We start from the raw sequence: 23,455 nt of genomic DNA, 5'->3' as shown, positions 1-23,455 counted from the left end.
AACAGTTTCTAGTTATATCATTTCTTCTGCCATGCTTTGACCCGGCCACACCTCGGTCTTTATCAGTTGTCACATGCTACATGGAACAATATGGGAAAGTTGTTATTTGTCTTTTGTGTTCAATAAGGATATTATTTTAGATATAATGTATGAATGGCTCATAATGAAATAAAAATAAAATACTTTATAGAATAGTAGTAGTTATAATTATTAGTAGTGTTTAATTACTTTAGGTTATGTATGCAATATAATGAAAGAGGGTATAAGAAAGAAGAAAAAACTTAAGTAATGGTAATGGCAGTATTTAATTATTTTAGATATGAATTTTGTGTGTCATATAATAAAAGAGATTATAAGTATGAAAATAATGATAACAATTAACAGTAGAATTTAATTATTAATAGGACCAACATAACCAAGATACATCAAATTTTAATAGGTGTTGCACAAATTGCATAAAAGTCAATGCATAAATAGAAGCGGTCTACTAATAACTACATTTCCCATAATCGTCCTTTGTAAACAGTATGGAAGCCCGTTGGTCCAAAAGTAATATTTTCGCATATCCGTCTGCTGTTCTTAAAGGAGACGCATCTTAAAAAGGCCCCGTCTCAGCCAAAGAAATATGAGGTTTGCTATGGCTTTAAGAAGTAAATAATGCTCAGTGTTTGTAAAATTATATTCCTCGTACAACGTAACTTTTTAATTAATCAGATAACTAATTAAATGTTGCGTACTGACGTAAAATTTACTCTTGACCGAGCTAACAAAACTTGGTCCCACTAGGGCCTTCTACGTTCATCTTAAATTATCTATTTTCACGACGAGGTAATAACATAAGTCTGTGAGGGTCCAAACTGTTAAATAAGCGCGGCATGGACTCCGAGGAAGACGAAGTTTCGGGTACTCGTCCTGGTTTTGAGACTATCGGAGACTCAAAGGAGGCCCCTAAATCATCCACGGACTCGGTTGAGCCGTCCAGAGGGAGAGAAGGACGTAAAAGGCGGGGGAAAACTGCAGTGACCTCCCCGGACTCCTGTGATTCTCGTTCTAGTGCCAGCGGTTGTTTGCGTGTTTTGCGAGCCAGAGGAGCTTTAGCTGGAACACCTATAGAGTCGAAGAATGCCACTTCCAAGAGAAAACCTGCAAGTCTGCTTCTTGGAAATGGATCACGCTCCAAAAACTCACCTGTCATGCAGTAAGTGCGTGCACAGATGCCAGCTACTATATTGTACATGACTATAGCATCCACATAACTACATTACTTTCAGGAGGCATGTTAAAAGCTCCAGTGAAATTGCACTGTAAGGAGGCTTGTGGCTGTAATTGTGGGCCATGTGTTTTAACAGTGGGGTTTCTTAAAGCTATAGAATTACCAGATATAGAAACCAAAGCAAATGAGTTGAATGCTCTTGTTATTCTGTTCTTGTTCACTGTCAAAGAAAAGTTGAGTTAAAACTATCTGTATAATTACCTTGTACTACAGATTTCTTTTGACTTTCACCTGGCTATTATTTACTATAGACCCTCTCTTACACAGAACTGCCATCAAGAAATCCACAGTCAAAAAAGGTATACATACTTCAATGCATATCATCTATAAGCAGGAATTTTGTTCTCGTGAGCTATTAGATATGTCACTAACACATGGGCATACTAACTCCCTCAGCATCCAAACACATTCCCAGACCAAAGCGGTCCAAATCTAGAAAGGGCAAAGGGAGACCTTCAACCCGAGCCTCACACACCACATCAGCAACAGCATGCAAGTCTGAAGCAGACACGGAGGCTTCGTCATTTGGTAAGAAAAAGATGACTTGCGTTCTTTTAACAGTATAATTGTATAAATGTCATGACAATAAGATTGTAATATTTTAATGCAGCAGTCATCTCATGCTGAAATTCATTATCTCTATTTCTCAGGAGAGGAAACGGGCGCTTTGAAAGGAAGCAATGACAAGTGAGTGTTATTCTACATAAGAAATGAGCAGCACAGAAAATGTTAGATTTCTCATTGATTTGCCAAAGTGAATTTCATTGTGGCCTGTATGGTGTTGATGTCCACATTAGCGTTGCAGATCCAGATGTGACTCTCAACGAGGACGATCCATTCAGAGATGACCCAGATGACCTCAACTATAAACCCGAGACAAAGACGTATGTTGAGCTCACTGCCCTTTCTTAATGAATGTTAAAATGTTAGTTTCAGAAATAACTTATCTTTTAACTCTCTAGGGAAAAATCAAGGCAGCGTACAACATTACAACAAAAGGAAGTCAAAAAAGAGGAGTCAGAAGAGGAGGAAGAAGGAAATGGCATTAAAAAGTAGGTTTTGATCAAGATTGTTGTGCACACTGATGATAGACTGGGTGATAACACACAGTCAAACATGAAGAAACAAAGTATGGAGAAACAAGTGTTGTTTGACAATTCAGAATCCATACTAAACTTCTGAATGTGTTTTCATTTAGGCGAGGTAGACAGCCCAAAGATGACAAAGCCCCTAGGCAGCCAAAACGAAGGTATACATCTTTGTTATGTTATTTATTATTGATATCTGTGTTATTTGGATAGAGTATGACTATTATAAAATGTAGTCTTTTTTGTTGTTACAGGAAAAAGCCTCCAGTGCAGTATGTCCGCTGTGAAATGGAAGGCTGTGGTACTGTCTTAGCTCACCCGCGCTACCTACAGGTATGCCATCCTATCAGCTGTAACCATGACAACCCCAAAAATAAGGCACTGTCTGTAATTTTGCACTGTACTGTAGTTAGAATATTAGCTTACCCACGGAAATATAATGGATATATTCTTACATATTATTTTAATCTGTGAACTTCTCTTAAGATGCAAAGTTTGATGTTAATGTTTAAATGATTAAAAATAGATTCATCTTTAAAGGACTGAGTGTGAATGTATCTTCAACCTGCTGACTCTTTCTCTGTCATCTCTTTATTCCAGCACCATATAAAATACCAGCACTTGCTAAAAAAGAACTATGTGTGTGATCACCCTTCATGTGGGCGCTTGTTTCGTCTACAGAAGCAGCTGTTGCGCCACGCAAAACACCACACAGGTGATGTTATAGGGCACAGATGTTTATGTACACAGTGTTTAGACTGGCAGCATACCTTATGTTTATTTGCTTTTCATTAAGAAAATTCCGAGCCGCTTCAAATCCCTAGTTGAACATGCCAAGAGAAGAAATTAGATGGTTTATTTAATTTAAAAACTTGAATATTTTGTCTTTCCTGTCAGATAGTTTAATTTCTGCTCGTCATTTGTCTTTCAGATCAAAGGGACTACATCTGTGAGTACTGTGCTCGTGCCTTCAAGAGCTCCCATAACCTTGCTGTGCACAGGATGATCCACACAGGAGAGAAGCCAATACAGTGAGTAGGCACAACATTTTGCTTATTTATTTAGAATGGATTATTTTAGGATAATCATATAATACAAATTGTATTTATTTCTGCCTCTGGTATCTACAGATATTCTTAGTACGCTTATATGAAGACACTCCATCGTTATGTGTTTTATGTTTGGGTTTTTTTAAGGCTAAATGAAAACATTTTTCGTCAGAATTAACAGAACATATAGGAAATACATCAAACGCTGAACACACTGTTAACTATTGTAGCTTTTCCTGTCACTGCAGTATTTACACCGCTCTAGTATTTGAATCCTGCTTAGTCTGCAAAATTAGCATTGTATTACATACATTATATAGGCTACTACAGTATATCCAGGGTTGAATGAAGATTTAGACTATAAACCCTTTTTATGAAAAGCCTCTTTAATTGTACCTATTGCTGGGATTGCGTCATAATTAGTGATAGGATTTTAATTTTTATGATATTAATATTTTGGTATTATTGTAATAATAATTTTATCTGTCTTTTTTGGTCATTTTATTATGTGATATTATTGTTTATTTCCAGTGTATAATCCACTAAGGGTACCTGGTGTAAATTCTCTGTTCCACCCTGCTGAAGTTATGACCAATATCCCCAACTAAATAAGGGCTTTCATTACAAGTTTTCACCTTGCTCTGCCTGAGACTTTCTGAAGAACATTTTCTATAATATATAAATTGTCTGGTGATATACAGTAGTTGCTTTTGTTTTCGTTCTGAGCATTGGTGGAATGTAACTAAGTACATTAACTCAAACATTTTAACTGACTTGATGCAGTATTTATGTTGAACCTACTGCATAAGTTGGGGGGATCTGGTATTGCTTGCCATTGATGTTGTTAGTTCAAGGTGGTAGCAATGTCCCCATTCTTTACTTGAGCTGACCACTCCCAGAATTATTGCGTTCTCTATGTAATGTTTATTTTTGTCAATGTATTTTAATGTCTTTGTTGTGTTCGTGATGCCTGCTGCAAACCAAATTTACTTCGGGATAATAATAATAAAGTTGAAGTTGAAGTGCTGTATGTAAATACAGTTGTGAAATACTTTGCCTTACTATTTTTTACTTTTACTGTTACTTTATACTTCTATACTCCTGAGTAAATTGCAGTGAAACTGGAGGTAAAGGGGTCTGAGATGAAACTTGAGCTTCAGATCAGTTTGGACTATAACCTGTTCTCTGTCTCCACCTTGTGGCAGGTGTGAGATCTGTGGCTTCACCTGCCGTCAGAAGGCCTCCTTAAACTGGCATATGAAGAAGCATGATGCAGAAGCCTCCTACCAGTTCTCTTGCTCTATTTGTGGCAAAAAGTTTGAGAAAAAGGACTCTGTTGTTGCCCACAAGGCCAAGAGCCACCCCGAGGTGCTCATAGCTGAAGCCTTAGCAGCTAATGGAGGTTCAGTAAGAAGCAGCCCCACCCCGCTAACAGAGACTGTCCCAGTGCTCACCCAGCCTGACCGGCCCTCTGTCAGTCCGGAGAGCCAGGAGGTGGTGGGTGGTACGCTCACTCCGCTACAGCAGGTTGTGCTCCCACTCGCTCAACAGGCTCAGATAGATGTATCTCAAGGCCAGTTCCTCCAACTGCCAACACATCATATGTTGCAGGTAGCACACCAGCAGCAAGCCCCTACCTTGCTGCACCTCACCACTGCTTCTCCCACTCACCTGCCCAGCACCAGCCACCCCCAGCTCATCCAACTCCCCACCCTTCCTGCCAGCACTGTCACATCCATGATCACGGACTCCCAGAGCACGCTCCTAACCCTGAGCTCGGTCGCCACCCTGGCTCCCCAGCAGGACACGCAGTGGGGCAGGGAGGCTGACGAAGTTGCACAGATACCCGGGGAGGGTGAGCTGTGGGAGAGGGTTATAGTGGACAGCAGTCATGAGGATGTCGGGGAAATAATGTGGGAGAGCAACAGGGAGAGGAGGAAGGAAGATGAGGGGATTGTTTGGGAGCGGGAAGGAGAGAGACAGATTCTGTTACAGTGTGCTGAGATTCATGGAGATAATTTAATCTAAATAGAGAATGAGGAACTTCATAGAGGGTAAGATGAAGGGACAAAAGACTGAAGAAAATGTCAAAAGTTCATAAACTGACATAAATATTTGAAATAACAGAATTTATTTCCATGGAGTATAACATAGTAGTTGCATACAGTTCTCAGTTACAGAGCTACTTCATATCAGGGAGTATAATTTGTAATATTATAGATTACATTACTTATTTTACCACTTAATGAATATTTTATAACTTTTGTTTTATCACCTTGTGTTTGTATATATGTGTGTATGTTAGACTGAAAGATGATTGTGCATTATGTACAAGAAAGTCTAAAATTACATTTATTTTCCCATAGTATCCCTGCTGTGTTTATATGCATCTGTTTTGCAAAGTGAATTGACAAATGTCTTTGAGATAATGAGGTTAACTTCAGTAGTTACAGTTACTTAAAACTTGAGCAACAACTACAACCAAATTAGGTTCTCTGTGTAAAAGAATCTTTGGTGTAAGATAATATAAGACATATTGAAATGTATTGAATGTTTAGTCTGGACCTTGAGACAAATCTAACTTGTTTTGCTGTCAGTAGAGGTTTGACAAGAAGAGATTACAGTCAAAATCTAAAATAAGTCATTTTTATTGATTATCAGTGATTTGGTTCTGCTGGTGTGCTAGTAATCCCTGACAGTGAGCTGAAGCAGTTATATGGAATTCAGTCATCTTTTATTGTTATTATTATTTTTATTCATTATTTACAGCTGTGCTTTTCCTACTGTGACATGTCAAAGTGTCTCCCACATTTTGTAAAGAAAAGATCAAAATCACCTTCCTCATTTGATTGTATTTGTTCACCTTCCACTTTGACTTTTTTTGTCAGCAATTGTCTTGAAGCAATGTTAGATAATAAAATGTACCTCTGTACACTGCCACTACTACTGAGTACTCATAAGCTTCCAATCTTAATTTATCAGAAAATGTGTCCAAAATAACTATAATAAACAAATTATGTTCCGAAGTCTTTGGGTGGAAGTATTTTTTTCGACAAATCATTTAAACAAGGTGATCCAAAATTTACTGATTTATTAGAAACAACACATTTCAATATCAATTAGTTATGAATCAGTATGATGTTTATTTGTGTCAGATTTAAGCGAATGCCTAATTCTGAATACAGGAGAACGAGATGAATGAAAAGCAGCCTAGTAAATTATTGCAGAAGATGTACATAGTTGTTTATAGTTGGTTACATATTAAAGCTGGTAATTATAAAGCTGAAAATTTATTTTCCAGTGCTCCCTGGTGGACAAACTATGTAACACAAATACTGCTTCTAAATGACTTCAGTTAACTTTTACTTATCTTTCAGAAAGTACTCAGACCCCTTCCCTTTTTGCACACTTTACTGTGTTTTGATTCTCATGTACATGACTAAAATTTACATTTTTACCCATCGATCTACATTCAATAACACATAATGACAAAGTGAATAAGTGTTTTTAGAAAATTTATTAAATTTTTTATTTATTTTTTTTAAACTGGAATCCTGCATTTACAAAAGTAAACCAAGAATCTTACATTTTTACACTTCTTATTTCATCTGACACAAAACGAAATTTCTATTATATATTTTTATTCCAACTTTATTTACAACATGAAAACATCCACAAAAAAATGATAACAAACAAACAAACAAACAAAAATGTAATTGCTAATAACTTTATTATTCTTTGAGGAGAAGATTGGGTGTGATTGCAGGGTAATAAAAAGGTGTATGTAGTTTTTTGGTTATGGTATTTTGCCAATATTAAATGAACCAAATACACTTTTGCCTTATATTCATCAACGTGTTGATAAAAATTTTAGATTCCAAATAACACATTTTCTAAACATGTTTTTAAATGAGTGAGTGTCATAAATTATGAATCTGGAAAATATCTTTTCATAAAAAATTTATCAATAAATTCTCCATAGGGATGATGCAAAACGTGGGTACCAGAGCTTTTGTTCTCTGTACTCTTTACTAAAAAGTGGTTTGCAGTATGTGTAAATTTTTTAGATTAACAGCCTATTCTATTGGTCAGAAATAAGCATATGCTGCACTCCTTGTGGTTTTCCATACTAGCTTGCAGTGGCTGAAAAAAACTACCCCAATAATGAGAGTTTTTATTATTTGCGGAAGGATGGGTGGGCCACATGGTGACGTTTTTTGGGACAAAAAAGGCCCTCCTGTGCGTCCCCCTAAAAACGCCCCTGTGGCTTGCGGAACCAATTAAATCCCCTCTGGTTGCGTGCATGCCAACATGAACACCGACATAAACACGCTGCACTGACAGTCGCTGTGAGGACCTTCGGCTCGTGCTCAAACCGCTGAAGTATCCAAAAAAGATTCCGCGACACGTTGTTTCTGTGCCAATATTTACGACCTTGGAGGGGAGGGAGATATTTCTCCACTCGGTCTTCATCCAGCTCGCGGCTAACCCACCTATATAAACAGGGCTGGAGTGCAAATGGCAGAGCAGGAGGAGCAGACGATAACCGTGCTGGACGCGCCGGTGACTGGCCGGTCGCGAACGGGGAGAGCGGTGGCTCTCGCCCGTCTACTGCACCACGAATGTACTCATCTGCTCCAGCTATATGTGAGTTATCAGTTTGCAGACTCGTTATGCTTACCTCATACTCGTCAGGCGGTGTGATGCACTCCCGTTCCCGTTAGTTGGGGCTTTTGCGAGCATGTTTTTGTTGTGAGGCAGCTAGCTACCTGTCGCATTTGAATTACATGTGGGACTTTTACTGGATATACTTTTAATATGCACCACTATGCACTTGTGTGTTGTTGAAGGGATGCTGTGGTGCAGAGTGTAATTACACTAAAAGACGCCCCCACCTCTTCCCCATTTCCCTGGGGCCCCCTAATGGATAGAGTGCATTGGATTTTTTTCCTGCTGTCATGCTTCTGTGCCTCATCTTCCTTTTTAGAGTACCTTTTAATTAATCAATACAATCAATGTGATTTTCACTTTGGGTTCAATTTGCAATTGATCTAGAATAAGATTAAAGGTACAAGTACAAGGCCAGTAGCACCTTGTATCTGTCTGCTTTGCAGTCATAAAAAAAAAATCTATATTCCTCATCCTTTCCAGAAAGCGAAGGAGACCTTCTTAGTGGACCACACCCCAGACGGCAGACGCATCGTGTCCCTGTCCCCGGACTCGGAGGAGCCCAGCACCGAGGAGAAGGTGCAGTTGCTGCATTCAGCTCTGCGGCGGTGCTTGGGGCTGCTCCACTGTGTCATCCTGAAGGAGGTGGAGGAATGGGGTGATCTGGAGGGCGACTATGAGACCATGAGGAAGACCGTCCAAGTCCGGCTGGAGCACTTGCTCCACAGCACCAAAGATCTGGTTGAGACTGAGGACAAGACCCTGGAAGTCACCCCTGACCACCAGTGTAATGAGGTAAAGTATTTGTTATAATTAGTTAGCTAGCGGTCCTCTCGTATGGTTACGAGAAAGTGATATTTATCAAACATCAGGAGCATTCATCTTCCTGTTACATAGTTGCAGTATTAAATGTAGTTCACTATACTCTCAAATAACATATTTATGTGACAAATTCAAATGAATTGAACACAAGAAAGCAGAAGAAAGGGTCGTGCATTATCAGTATTTTAAAAATATGTTTGTTTTTTTATATAACAAATTATATAACAATAACTTAATATTGTGTCATTCCCACTAAAAAAGACAATAGTGTAAATGTATACAGCCCCTTTGTCAGTCAGGTGAGAAGAAACCCTCCTTTTCTCCTTTTGTCACCTACATGTTTAAGTTACATGCATTTATTATGGTATCATTACAATTAGCTAAACTATATCAGATCTGACACAAGCATTCAGCACAAAAGGTCCCCACAAAGCAGGGGATTTCCAAGCTACTTGGTCTCTGACATCTTAATAACATAATTGTCAAATGGAAAATTTAAAGCTTCAACAAGGCTGTGACTGAACCCTATATTACATGATTAACGCCATTATGTAAATGTGGCTAATGTTGGGAACAAAGATTCATATCATTAACTCAATCTAGATATAGCAGTTTAAATGTGTTGTAATCAATATTTCTTTATTAACAATAGATTAAATGATGCAAAATGTGTCACTAGTAGTGATGAACCCACAGAGAATTATCAACCAACTCTGTTTTAGCATCTTTCAAACTGTTTTGTTTTGTTTTGTTGTTTTGGTTCACTCTCATGGCTTCCATGATGTTGTTTTTGTTTGCAGCAGACAGCAGTTTTCAACAAAAAGGTTCTGCAAGCCCATTGTATGCTCTTTGCCCAGCACCAATCAGCAGAGAGATACAGTGAGAGACTAGCTGGTGAACATAGTGGAACATTTAGCAGCTATAGAGCCAGATATTTTTCCTAGGAGTTGGTGGAGACCAACATTAGAGCTAAAAGTATAGGACTTGCATACATCAAGTGGACAGAAATATGACTTCAAATGAATTGCTGCTCCATATCTGCTGGATCTCCCCTAGCTCTCAAACTTTTAACGCAGCACGATGAGACTAGATAGTTGCTCATAAAATTTATATTTGTGTGTGGTTAACACAAACACCTTTTTACGTTAGCTTACTTATCCAATAAACTTTTCTTTTCTTTTGTACTGTATCTCGGTATAATGAAAGGCATTTGATGTTGACTTTCTCTCTTCTGTGTAGGAAACTGATGGTGCAGGGGGGGGTTTTGGCCTCAAAATGTGGACCTATCAAGTGCTGATGGAGCTAATCCACTGGGCTGACCATGCAGTGCAGACCCTCCATGTCTTACATACAGAGAGGGAAGGAACAGAGGAGATCTAATTTTCTTTTGTTTAAATCCAACAACATCTATGAACTCACTCAACACTAACAGCCAGCTTTCCCTTTTACTTATTCCAAATTAAATATGAAGTAATGTGGAATATTGTCTGTGAACACTAGAGGTTAAAATGTACTGCTTAACTAAAATCACAACTAAGCTCCTTTAATAAAGCCCAGTAGACAGCTTTTCCCAGACATTGGTATTTCCACAGCAAGTGCTAAAATGACCTCTGGTTTGCCACAGTTGCTATTTCCTTTGACAAAGAAATGAGTGCAGACTTTAAACTGTATAAAGGTTGGTTTGCTGTGCTTTGCAGTGGCAGAGTTAGACTGTTTGAAAATGTCTTCTTTTGTATACAGTGTGTAATTTATTTTATTTAAGTGGATTTACCTTTGATGACTAAATATCTGCTGTTCATAACACTCCAAAATCTACTAACTGCTAGAATGTAGCCAAAAATACATGACTGATAAACTGTGACTGATGTGCAGCTGAATCTGTAACCCTTTGCTATTTTAATAGGTCATCTTAGCTCTTAATGTACCACATTATTAGCATACCTAATCTAAATAATTCCATATCATATTTCATGTTTTCATATTCTGAATGCTTGTATAGTTTATTGTTTGGCACAATCTGTGATGATCAAGTGTCATGTTTGCTGCTCTGATCACCAAGTTCTCTCCTGATGTCATACTTGAATGTGCTGCTACACTGTTCACAAGTTTGAACTATTAGAGTGGTGGTTCTCAAATTGTTTCTGCCATACCCTCATTTGGAAGCTAAACAGTGTTGGAGGACCTCTGTGTTAGACTAATATTTTATGGTAGGATTGTACTGTCTGTTGCAAAAAGTATCAAACACATGGCACCACAACAAATTCACTGTGGTGTTAAAGGCCTGACACAGCATACACACTCACTGCGTGAATGAGTTGTGACTTCCAGACTTGCTGGCATTGTGAATTTCTAAATGTCATGCATTTCTTTTATTTCTGTGATAAATAACTGGATGTGCATTGAAAATTAAACGCAATCTTAACCCTTGTATTTTGTTGGCATTGGCCTTTATTTCTCATCAATGTGCTAATAATTTCTACAGAAATTTCCTAGAAAGAGCTATAAGTAATTAGTAATTCCATTCAAATGCTGTGCACAATAGTCTTGTGAATGGACCAGAGTGGGAAGATTCTGACAGAGGTGATAGTGATGATAGCATGGAGATAAAACAAGGTAGTGAGAGAAAGGGAGAAAAGAAGAAATAATTTTGCCTAGATCAGTGCAAAGAAAATCAGGAATAGATTAGAGTGCGCACAAGAAACACTTTGTTAGATCGCCAGGTTTCTAATGCTAGATTTAACCTTAGTATCCAGAAGTTCAGTGGGGATATGTGGGTGGGATGTAGCAGAAGAAATATCAGTGGGGAATGATCATTTTCCGGTGTTACAAATAAATAAGGAACAATGGGAAATATATGGGAAGTGTGTATTTAGCAGTGCAAAATGGGAAGTGTTTAACTATATATGTGAGACAGAAAGCCATACACTAGATGTAAATAAAAAAAGTTTAAAACAACATTACTAGAAGCTGCTAATCAGCCAATCAGAAGGGGGCGGCAGTATCGAGCACTGAAAATGGAGAAGGAAGCAGGAATGTATGTATGAAGAGAAGGTAGACATGAAAGCAAAGGCACTTATTCAAATCTATAGTCCTGATAACTTGTTGACTGATGTTTTTTGGCATTTTCATAACTTAATATAATATGTGGTTTAATGCCTTGCCATACTATGACATTTTTATGATCTTTTATGTCTTAATATACTATGACGTTTTTTGACATTTTATGCCGTATTATACTTTGTAATTTTTGGGCATTTTTATGCCCTACTATACTATGTTGTTTAATGCTTTGCCATACTGTGACATTTTTATGATCTTTTATGTCTTAATATACTATGATGTTTTTATGACGTTTTATGCCATACTATGCTATGACATTTTTATTATATTTTTTGCCTCAATATACTATGACGTTTTTGACATTTTTATGCCTTACTATACTATGATTTTTTTTTTCATTTTAATGCCATACTATAACAAGAGGTTGTATGTGTTACTATACTATGATGTTTTTTTTGCCATTTTTATGCCTTATTATACGATGTTTTTTGACATCTTCATGCCTTACTATACTATGATGTTTTTTGCCTTACTATACCATGATGACTTTTGTCATTTTTATGCCTTACTACATAAGCATTTAGGTGTTTTATCATCTATTAAGCTGCTAAGTTTGTAATATAATAAAGTATGGGAAGTGGGAAACTTTCAAACTGGTTGGAAAGAGGCAGTGATCATTCCTATCAGGAAACCAGGGAAAGACCCATCAAGTCCAACAAACAATAGGCCGATAGCACTGACGTCACATATAGGAAAGATAATGAAAAGAAATATTACAGAAAGACTAGTATGTTATATGGAAAGCAGAGGAATTCTGTCACGCCATCAGAGTGGATTTAGGAGGGGTAGAGGAACCATGGACGTTGTTATTTGTCAGAAAACAGATTTAGAAAGTTCAAATTAATAAAGAATTTGTAATGGCAGTTTTTTATGTAGAAAAGGCATATGCTATGTTTGGGAGGAGGGATTCATGATAAAATTAAGTATGATAGGAATAGCAGGTAGAATACATAATTGGATTAAAGACTTTGATATATTTATTCAAATCAGAATCAGGACAGACTTATCATGAACATAGATGGTAGATGACGTACTCATCAGGGCATGACATGGTCAGAATAGGGTGCGAGAAGATTTGCAATAAAAATATTTCTGTAGCTCTGCATAGATCCGTGTTAGACCATGCGTGTATTGCTTATGGTTCAGCAACAAAAACCTCATTAAAGGAAGTGGTTCAAACTCAAGCTTTGAGAATTTGTTGTGGTGCTTTTGAACAACTCCTGTGTCTGCTCTTCAGGTTGAGGTAGGGGAAATGCCGCTGCATATTAGATGTAAAAAGTTAATGATGTAATAATGGGCGAATCTCCAAGGGCATTTTTTAAGATCGACATCCAACAGCAAAGGTACTTCTCCCATGTTGTGAGAGAGAAAGGGCCAAACGGGAGCAATGAGAAAGCTATACATAACAGTAAGAAGAGAAAAAGATTTATCCCTATGGTACCATTACCAGTAACACTACCCTGGATGTTTCCCTCAGTGTCAATTGTTTTCTGTATTCTGGAACAATTTCAGGTCGATAAAGGTTTTGGAAATATTGCATTCTTGGTTGAATAGGAGTAAGGGAAGAGAAGGGACAGGAAGGAAACTGAACTTTTGTACTTTTTACTCCATTACATTTATTTGACAGCTGTGGTAACTGTGTTTACTTTTACTTTGATTTTGAATGGAGGACTTGTAATGGATTATTGTGCTGGTATTTCTAATTAAGTAAAGGATCTCAATACTTATTCCACCACTGGTTTTACAGATAGGGTTTCTGAGACATTTATCTAATATTTGACTTTGAAATTTAGGATAATTAAAGTTATTAAACCCTCTGAGAAATTTAGAGGGGAGGTCACTTGATAGTGGAACTGCTAAAAACTTGACAATGATCCTCAACTAGACACTGTATATTACTAACTTGTCATGTGTGAAAATGGTTAGAAACCAATAATTTAATTTTTAACAGTGTTTTTATGTAAAATCTTAATGATAAAATCTTAATTAGAAAAGTAATTAGCTAAAATGAACACATAAATGTAGAGGAGTTAAAAAAAAATACAAGATTCGCCTCTGAAATCTAGTGGAGTAGTAGTATTAAATAGCATTAAGTGGAAATACTCAAATAAAGTACAAGTGCCTCAAAACTGTACACTGCACTGTACAGTTTTAAATACTTAAGTAAATGTACTTAGTTACTTTCCACCACTGGAGACTGCCCTGATTAAAAGCAAAGCATTGATTTACTTGCACTTCCTCGTGATTGCATGAAATATCACGTTCTACTGAATAGCTACGATACTGTATTTTCGACTTGTGCATCCAGTAATTATGAGGCTTGATGTTATAATAGGCCTTTACTTTCCTCAGAGGTGGGTGCACCCCATTTTACCATTAGAACCCCAAAGGATGTTGTGCACATGCGCGTTGTGCAATCTACCGGAGCGCGAGAGGTAGCGAAGGGAGTCCTAATGGCGGAGAATGTACGGTCGCCTTTTGACTACCGGGAGCCACCGACCCTCGACAGCGACGGGGATGGGAGCAAGCCACCGCCGCCACGGGGGTGAGTGAGCACGGCGAGCCTCCGGTTTGCCGCCGCGCGGGGTTGTTTTCACCAGGGATTTGTGAGCAAAATGCAAGAGCCAGAGACGCACGCGCCGCTGCAAGCGTGCGCGTTTGTTTAGTTAACGTTAGAAGCCTTTATTCGCGTGCATGATTTCACCGTAATGTTGCAGAAAACGTAGCCGGAGAAGTGCTTTTTGGTTGCAGCTGTTGTGTCCTATGAGGTCGCGCCTTCCACTACCCGCCTCGATTCGCATTTAATCACCAGCCTTTCATTTTTGATGTTTTGACGGCAAAGAAGTCTAACGTTAGCTGCTAGAAGCTAACAGGCTAGCCACGGTTTAGCATTAATGTTAGCATGCACCCAACCTAAATCATCAATGTAACCTCGCCGATCAGGGATCTGCTCTCTTGTCGATAATCCCTGCTGTATGTCTGATTTCTTAGACTTCAGATCCCTGAACATATTATTCAACAATGTCAATATATTCACGCTCCCAACGCTGCCTGACTGTTCAGCTGGTGCAGATTATGACTCGTGGCTTGTTTTGCTTTGAGTAAACAAAGTTGCTGACCATCACCAAAATGCAACTGAAAACAGTGGGCTGTCACCAGACTCAGTGATTTAAGCACGCTTTGTTGTGGCAATCACTCTTGTGTAAATGCACTTATACAGTATGACGTGATTGTAGAAAGGGGTGGGGCCATTTTCAATATTTTGATTAAAAATCATAATGATAATCGAGATAGCTGAAATCATAGCTTCCACACCGGTTGTCTGTTTACAGAAGAACAGTTATAGTCAGTGATTACCACATCTCTACTATTTGGGGCTGATTTACACATGGATTGCCAGGTAAACTTGTTGCAAGGACAGTAAACCAACATAATGTGCTAGAATAAATTCTTCTGTAACTTAATGTTAAGTCAAGAATGGCGGTTGGACTACAGTCATTATACAGGCAGTAAAATGTATTTTTATTGGGCTAGAGTGGATGAGTTAATCAAAAGAAAAATAATAATTAATTGATTGAATCTATGAGTAATTTTTCAAGCAATGACACCAAACATTCCAAAGACATTTAATTGTCCTTTTGTTGTCTTACATCAAAATAAATTAAATTAGGGCTGCAACTAAAGACTAGTGTCATTACTGATTAATCTCCCGACTATGTTTTCAGATAATCATTTAGTCTATGAAACACCAAAAATGGCTATCACCTCACAGAACTGAATATGACATCCTCAGTTCGACCAAAAATCCGAATACCCAAGAATTCTTAGTTTGAAATTATATTCGAAAAAGAAAAGCAGGAAATCATCTCGTTAGAAAATCTGGAATCAGAATATTTGGTATTGTGTCACTATTGTTGCTTGCAAAACCACTGAAACAATCGGTTATCAAAATAGTTTGATTATTCTTCTGTTGATCAATTAATTGATTAATAGACTCATAGTTTCAGCTCTAAATTGCAACACCTGCAGATGGCTTTGTTTTTGTTGCCTGTCAAATCAAAGGCATTACATTTTTTTCTGAAGTAGAAGAAACACACCGTGGTCACCACTGCAAGTAGTTTATAGCGTTATTGTTACAGTGGATGAGTCATCCACCTGATAGAAAGGCTCTGTGATCAGATTGAAGCATTGCTTTGCAACAGGTATCACATGCTCCGTTCCCATTTGGGCTGCCCTCCACCTGGATACTTAAGACTTTCCTGGAAAGTCTTAGGTACTGCTTTGTCTGAATGTATCATTGTGCTAAACGAAGCCCCGGTCTTGTTTTTACAGCCGCGTGTGTGGGAGAAAAAGGAAGGGGACACCTGTGAAGGTGTGTGACCGAGCGTATGTAACAGAAGATGAGGAGGAGGAGAGCATGTCAGAACACAGCTACAGCCCAGGTATATATAGAAATACACACACAAACACACACTTTGCCACATGCTGTTGGGGGTTTTAATTCACTCTGGTGCTTATGGAAAATAAGTGTGCTATGTTTTATTCAGGAGCGTATTGTAGTAAGGAGAAACACAAGGCCTGTGGTTGTTGATGAAGCTGTTAAAATATGCTAGAATCAACTGTCTACTGTGTCCCAGGTGATGGCCAGTACCCAGAGGGCGCAGAAGACCGCCTCCCTCCACCTGGCAGTCCCTACTACCTGCCTGATCCTACTCAGCTCTGGTAAGGAGCACCCTCACCATGTTCACTGTGATCTGCTGCTTTTTAGGTCTGGGATCCATCTTGCTAACATCATTTTTATATTTTTCAGTGTGCCAGAGTTGGGTGAGGAAGGGGCGAGTGGTGTTCGGGGGCCTGTGCTCTTCCATCCACCACCCAACTGCCGCATTCGAGAGGTCCACTGTGGGACCCAGGTGCGGCTGGTTGTCATAGCAATCCGAGACATCGCCAAAGGGGAGGAGATAACAGTGGACTACAGCTTGACGGACTGGGGCGAGAATGCGATGGTGAGCAACTCACTTGATGATAACTTGGATAAAGTGGACAAGCAACGATTACAGGACAAGTCTGGTGATACTCTGTATATTTTTTATGTCAACAAATCCCATGAAAAGTCCAAAACCAACAATGAATTGATCATTTTAACAGGTGTTGCCTGTGAAGCCAAAGGCTGTAGTTTATTTTGAGTCGATCTTTTATACACAATCCTGCTGCTGTTAATACTCATGCACCAAAATTATTGGAGAAAATAGTCCCCAAAAATGTACTACATGATCTTAAAACAATGTATATGTGAGATTTCAGTAGGAACATTATTTGTTTTTTCACAGGATTTGTGGACAACAAAATTGCTATTAACATTTAACTTCAAGTGTAATGAAAATGTAGATCCTGTAATGAAGCTACATGTTGAGCTAATGGGTTGGTTTGAATTTGAAATCTGTCTCTCACCAGGAGGATGAGGCTGGTCCGCACCCACTGTCCCTCTCTGTGTCTGATTACCTTACCCCCTCCTGGTCATTATCACCCTCATCCTCCCCACTCACCCACTCTGAACCCAGTGACTCTGATCGTGAGGAGGACGAAGAGGAGGAAGATGACGATGATGATGACGATGATGAAGAGGAGGAAATTGAAGAAATACGTGGCCGGATGCTGCGCCGCCGCAAGAAGCGCAAGCTGCCAGCTGCTGTCAATTCAAAGAAGAAGAGCGCACCCACCTCCACCAGAGGACCTGGGCGTCCATGTTCTTCCTTTTCCCGCCCAGCACCTGTTGCACCCCCAGTCAGATCCCAGTCCCAGCCCCCAGTCAGCACTCTGGCACCCCCGACGACCAACATCAACAATAACATTAACATAAACATTGGCAGCTCCAGCGGTGCCACAGTGAGCCGGCGGCAGCACTGCCCGTACTGCGGCCGCCACTATCGCTCCCTGGCACGGCACCTGGAGAAACACCACGCCAACCAGCCTGAGGTCAGAACAGCCATGGAGCTGGCACACCTCCACACACACAACTCTTCAAATGGCAGCGCCACACACCCTCAACCCTCATCGTCCTCCACCGCCGCTTCTCACAGTCATTCCTTTGCTGTCCCTCAGCCTTCCGCTTCAAACCCCGCACCGCCCTCTCTCTTCTCCAGGGAGAGGGAATCACCAGCGACTCGCTCGAGCACAGGTGCCGTCTCATTCTCCCTCTCGCTTTCACCGCCTTCTTCGGCTCAACCTGCAGCCGCCAAGAAGGGGCCAAGCTTACCACTGCCCGCGGCAAAACGCCCTACACCCCCGATGGTGTCTCGGGTAAAGAGTCCATCACCACCTCCCCCATCTACTCCCCGAAGGGGTCGGAGGATGAAGAGAGAAAAGCATGAAGAGCCGCAGAAGGTGGAGGTGGAGAGCTCAAGAAGTCAAGAGGAACTGGTTCCACCTCCCACTCCAGAGCCAGATATAGATCCAGATGAAGATCTGGAGCTTAGTGCAGAAGGGGAAGAAGATGTACCAGAGGAGAAAAATGGAGAGATTGTAAGGTGTGGTTGTCTCTGATACACTTTTGTTCCCATTACATATTTATTGGTAACATTGTTGGGTGGTGCATCATGATTACAACTGCTATTTCTCTCTCTCTCTGTGTTTCCAGCACACACAGACATCACATGTCACCGCTGCTCTCCTCCCTGTCTTGTCTGGTCCTGTACCTCCGCCGCCAGCAGCACTCCTCTTTCCTGTCTTTAACCCGCTCACCTCACTCTGCTGAGGCCTGGCGCCTGCTCTGCCATTCCAGCCTCTCCCTGCTCATCCTCTACAACCGCCACCGTGAATGTGAGGTGGCCAAGCTCACTATCCAGGACTACCGCAACCGTATCACCCCACAGAGCAGCTCCAGCACCAGCACCAGCTCCCCCTCTGGCATGGAAGCCCTCTTGTCACCCTTTGAGCGCCAGGTCCTCAGTCATCTCCCGCGGGCTGGTGTTTTAGGGAAGCGTGGTCGTATCCAGCCGCTTATTCTCCCGCCACACTGTGAGTCCTGCCTGGACCTGCTTCTTCAAACCAGCCCCAATGTGGGTGTGGACCCAGAGAGCCCCTATGTCTTCTCCCGGCCATACCATTCTCCTGCTACCCCTCTCCGGGGCACGGACCTCCTGAGAAACCTGGCACGAGCCAGCGGGGCCAAGAACCCCGGAGCACTGACAGCAACGCGAGTGCGGCGACAGGTAGCCATCCTTACCCAACTGCTACTGTTAGAGGAGGGTGAGGGCCAGGGCCAGGGCGGAGCTACCAAACGCTTGGAGGACTTCCTGGAGCGAGAGTACCACGTGACCCAGAACTGCTCCACTATCATACGTGATCCAGCACTCATGGGTCGTGTGGGTCGTGTTGTTCTTTACGGAGAGAGGGAAGGTGTGCTTTTCAGAGGAATGAGCCTGCAGCACATCTGCCTTGAGTTGGACGGTATGTTACATTATATATTTTCTTTTTTCAGTAAAAAAAGAATAGACCCCTGGGCCCATCAGCAGGTATTTCATGCATGCAGTGTTCAATTCATGTCAGGTTCTGCTTCTGAGAACCTTTGGTAAGTTTGAACTCCAAACATCTGTTTTGAGTGATGTTAAGTGAACACATTGTTATTTTTAAAGTGGAACTATTAATATGTATTGGACTGTGGAAGGAATGTCAGCCACTTAAATTAATTTAAAGGGGTCAAATAAAAAAAGCATGACTGGTGAATAGCATTTGGTTCAATAATCCTAATTAAAAAAAAAGAAGCCTCATATAAGGTAGAAAATAGTAAAATGTTCACAGTAAGCTTTGTGGAGTTTCTGGATTTATCAGGACATTTTTTCTGGAAAAGAGACATTGTTATTACGGTGTCAGGTGTAGTTTTTCTATTTTTCAAAATTCAGTGCACACATTTTTTTTTTTCTAGCTACAAAAATCTCATTAGTGGATATTTGAAAACGTGAAAATAAAACCAAAACTATCTGCATTGCGTAATAACAATAACACATTCATTCATTCCCTTCAAGTGTCCCCTTTAAGTTCAAAAAGCTACAATACTAGAAAACACACTTGGGATCTGGAATATCACAAATCTAGTACAAATCCAGGACGTTTCAACGGCTGCATTATTACATTTCATTTTAGAGCTGAGCAAAGTAGCAAAGCAGATTATAGCCAGATTTTACTAGTTTGCACCATTTCATTAAGAAATGTTTTTAATAAGTAACAGTACTGCAGTTGAACTCTTTGCTTAGAATATTTTAAGCTGTATGTCAGTCATTAGATTTGAATTAACTACCTAATGTTTTATGTGTCCTGCAGTGATGTCTGGAAACTCAGCAGACTCCTTCTCAGAGGATTCTGAGGCAGAAGAAGAAAAGGAGGAAGTTAAAGAGAAGGCTGAAGTGATGGTGAAGAAGAAAGGACCAGGCCGACCACCACGGAAGAAGAGAGCACCCATCCCTTCTCCAGTTACCCCATCGATAGCCAATGTCCATAAGAGGCGATGTATTCCACCCAAATCAGGTAATCATCAGTCAGTAACAGTCTGTGACTTCCAAGCATCATCATTGATTTACACTTAGTAACACCTCCTCTGTCTCATAGGGAAGCGTGGAGTGCTGAAGCGTCCCTGGTCAGAGGCGGAGCGTGTAGCAGTGGAGACACACCTGAAGAGAAACCTCATGGAGCTGCGTGTCCCTGCGAAGGCAGACTGCGAGCGCTGCCTTGAACTCTGCCCTCTGCTGGTCAGCAACCAGCGAGACTGGAGGGCAATCAAGTTTTACGTCCACAACCGCATCCAGCTACTGAAGAAGCAGGGGAGGAGGGAAAGTGCTGCCGCAGTCTGCTAGAGCAAAACAAAGAGGTGGCAGAGGACACATAACCACAATGTACAAACCACCAGCAATCACAATGAAGAGGAAAACTCTTGGCCATGGTGGAGAGCCGCTTCTCCTTCTTTTCTTTCATGGATACAGTACCTGAAGTTAGGTGCTTTCCCAGTCTCATCACTCTGGTCATAAGGGAGTAGTGTAATAAAAGTGACTAAGCTAAGAAACACATGGGTTGCTCCAGTTAAGAATCATTCGTACTCAGTGTCGGGGATGCCCAGTGTCTGTTTCCGAGATGTATTTTTAAGTGGTTGGACAAGATGTACTTGTAAGTGTGAATATGAGTTCAGACACAGTGAATGCTTTTTTTTTTTTTTTTTTTTAAGATAATTTTTTATGTCATTTTTACTAGATAGTTGACAGTGAAGTGGAGAGTGTTAGGAGATACAGGGGAGAGAAGGTGACATGCAACGAAATTGTGTCTGGAGTGATGCGGTATGTGCTTTAGACCTCTAGACCACCAGGACATGCTACAACAAATGGTCCTTAGTCTAGCATTTGCTTCCACAGAAGGCTGATGACCAAACATGAATGTGTAAAGCTTTGGAGGAAGAAACCAATGGTTCTGATGGTTAAAAATCCCCACAGAAAAACTACTTGTCTTCAGGACTGAAACGTGTAAACTTGTATAGTTTGTGTTTGATATTGACTTGGCATTGTGCCCCCACCCCATGGCACCCAACTGACAAGTGTATTAAAAAAAGTATTCTTCAAAGTCTTGGACCATGATGCACCTGATGCACCTGTGAATTGGTTCTTGCATACCTCTTATACCATGATCATAGTCAGACTAGTATGTATCAAGGCACGCCTACTTGAATTTATTGCGTATCAGAATTTTTAAACAAATTTTATTTCAGAATCAACATATGGTCATATTCACCATGTAAATACTTCCTAATCTATGAAAAGTATACAGTAGTGATTATAAAGTTAGTATTGTGTTATGGTGTATATACTGTAAATACTATCTGTACTTATTAAAGTGTATGACATTTTGCTGTGTTTTCTTAAACTGGATTGTAAAGTGAGTTTTACACTGTGGACAGAGTGAAACAGAAAATAGAAATGACAAATAAATACAGGATCTCAGATTGGTTGAGTTGATTCAAAAAGCTGACAGTCACAAAGAGCGCACACATTATAAAATGATTTTTCTGTTTCAAAATCAACAATCATTGAAAAGGACATTAACAAACAGCATTAACAAAAATATGGATACCATTCAGTACAATAATTTAAGGAAAACTTAAGTACACTCCACACCTGTACTATGCACAACTGTAATCAGTGGTAGAGCCAGAGTTGGGTTAAAGTGGCAACATGAGCTTAGGGTTAGCCTAACCCTGACACTAAACAGCCACTGCATCTGGTAAGCTGGTCATATAACCTTGACGTTTTCTGATACTGTAAAATGGGCAACAAAAAAGATAGTAGTTTAGCTTCTTTTTTGTAATTATAACCGCAAAGATGATTAAATGAGTGCAACAAGCAAATGACATGCAGGGAAAATACAGAAACCAGTTTCAAATCCAGTATATAGCTGAATACCCTTATGTTAGTCCACCACCATACTATTAAGTTAAGATCTACTACTACCTCCCCACAGCCCCACAATTCTCTAGTATAGATACTACAGCATATTTATAATTTATGATACCTTACTTTCAATCATGTTTTTTGAATATGTTTGATATAAACTTTATAGGTATTGTACAAAAAAAGTATTACTAAAATAGCCATCACAAGGAGAGGCTCAGAGATAACATGGTAAAAATGAAGATTAAGAACTGAAAAGTAAAATAACAGGATGAGGAATATCACATAAAGAAAGTAGTTGTGAATAAATCGACTCATTAAAGACTCCACAGAGACTTGCTGGGTGCAGCACCTCCTCGGTGATGTGCAGAGAGGAGCCATTAGACATTAATGCATCAGTAGACCTGTAGAAATTGAAGATTTGTTAATCGGGGTCTATTCTAGAAAGCAGGTTTAACAAACTCTGACTCTAACCCTGAACTCTGACTTGATGAACCCAGAGATGGGAAACTCTGAGTTTTAGGTTCCAGATCAGCTAATCTAAATTAGTTCAATCAACTGAGTATGTTCACTCTGAGATAACCGCGTGCATGAGAAATATAAAAAGCCATCAGCAATGGATCTCCGATTCAACGATTCACCATGGCAACAGGTAAATAAAGAGCAGAGCCTCCATTTTAATCCAGTGGAGCCAGAAATATGAATGTGTGACATTAAAGCGCGTTTATTTCTTTGGAAAAAAACAAACAGCAGCAGTAGGAGCAGTGAAAGAGTCTGAGATGTAGAAAAGAGTCAGTTAGTTAAAACTATTCAGCGTCGTCAACTAGACCACATTATTTAGCAGACTTTTATTTCCGTTACGGATGGAACCTACTGTTTGTTAGATGAAATGTTTACATATATTTATTCAGATGTAACCTGATGCGGACCAGAAGATGAAAACATAAATGAAATAGATCAGACAGAAGTTCATAGATCTGTGATTGTAACCTCAGATTCTGACCCTTG

General features: G+C 39.9%; 2 protein-coding genes across 2 annotated transcripts; both read left to right on the top strand.

Annotated features, from left to right (window-relative positions):
• Positions 1 to 584: 584 nt before the first annotated feature.
• On the top strand, positions 585 to 6,431 carry LOC111239072 (E3 ubiquitin-protein ligase ZFP91-like). The gene is made up of 11 exons (XM_022768834.1): positions 585 to 1,198; positions 1,541 to 1,572; positions 1,670 to 1,801; positions 1,924 to 1,960; positions 2,071 to 2,157; positions 2,236 to 2,325; positions 2,472 to 2,522; positions 2,616 to 2,694; positions 2,962 to 3,076; positions 3,293 to 3,392; positions 4,616 to 6,431. The coding sequence occupies exons 1-11, from the start codon at positions 876 to 878 to the stop codon at positions 5,436 to 5,438; spliced, it is 1,869 nt and encodes a 622-aa protein (XP_022624555.1). The 5' UTR covers positions 585 to 875; the 3' UTR covers positions 5,439 to 6,431.
• An 8,042-nt stretch (positions 6,432 to 14,473) lies between these two features.
• Positions 14,474 to 21,225, top strand: LOC111239077. Its single transcript, XM_022768843.1, has 8 exons — positions 14,474 to 14,565; positions 16,353 to 16,462; positions 16,658 to 16,742; positions 16,831 to 17,026; positions 17,475 to 18,547; positions 18,658 to 19,469; positions 20,340 to 20,543; positions 20,625 to 21,225. The coding sequence occupies exons 1-8, from the start codon at positions 14,474 to 14,476 to the stop codon at positions 20,867 to 20,869; spliced, it is 2,817 nt and encodes a 938-aa protein (XP_022624564.1). The 3' UTR covers positions 20,870 to 21,225.
• The last annotated feature ends 2,230 nt before the right edge of the window (positions 21,226 to 23,455 follow it).

The sequence above is a fragment of the Seriola dumerili genome, unplaced genomic scaffold (assembly GCF_002260705.1).
Source record: "Seriola dumerili isolate Sdu_G_001 unplaced genomic scaffold, Sdu_1.0 BDQW01001850.1, whole genome shotgun sequence".
Lineage (NCBI taxonomy): Eukaryota > Metazoa > Chordata > Actinopteri > Carangiformes > Carangidae > Seriola > Seriola dumerili.
The sequence above is the reverse complement of the archived record's forward strand: the minus strand, read 5'-3'. Positions and strand labels throughout refer to the sequence as shown.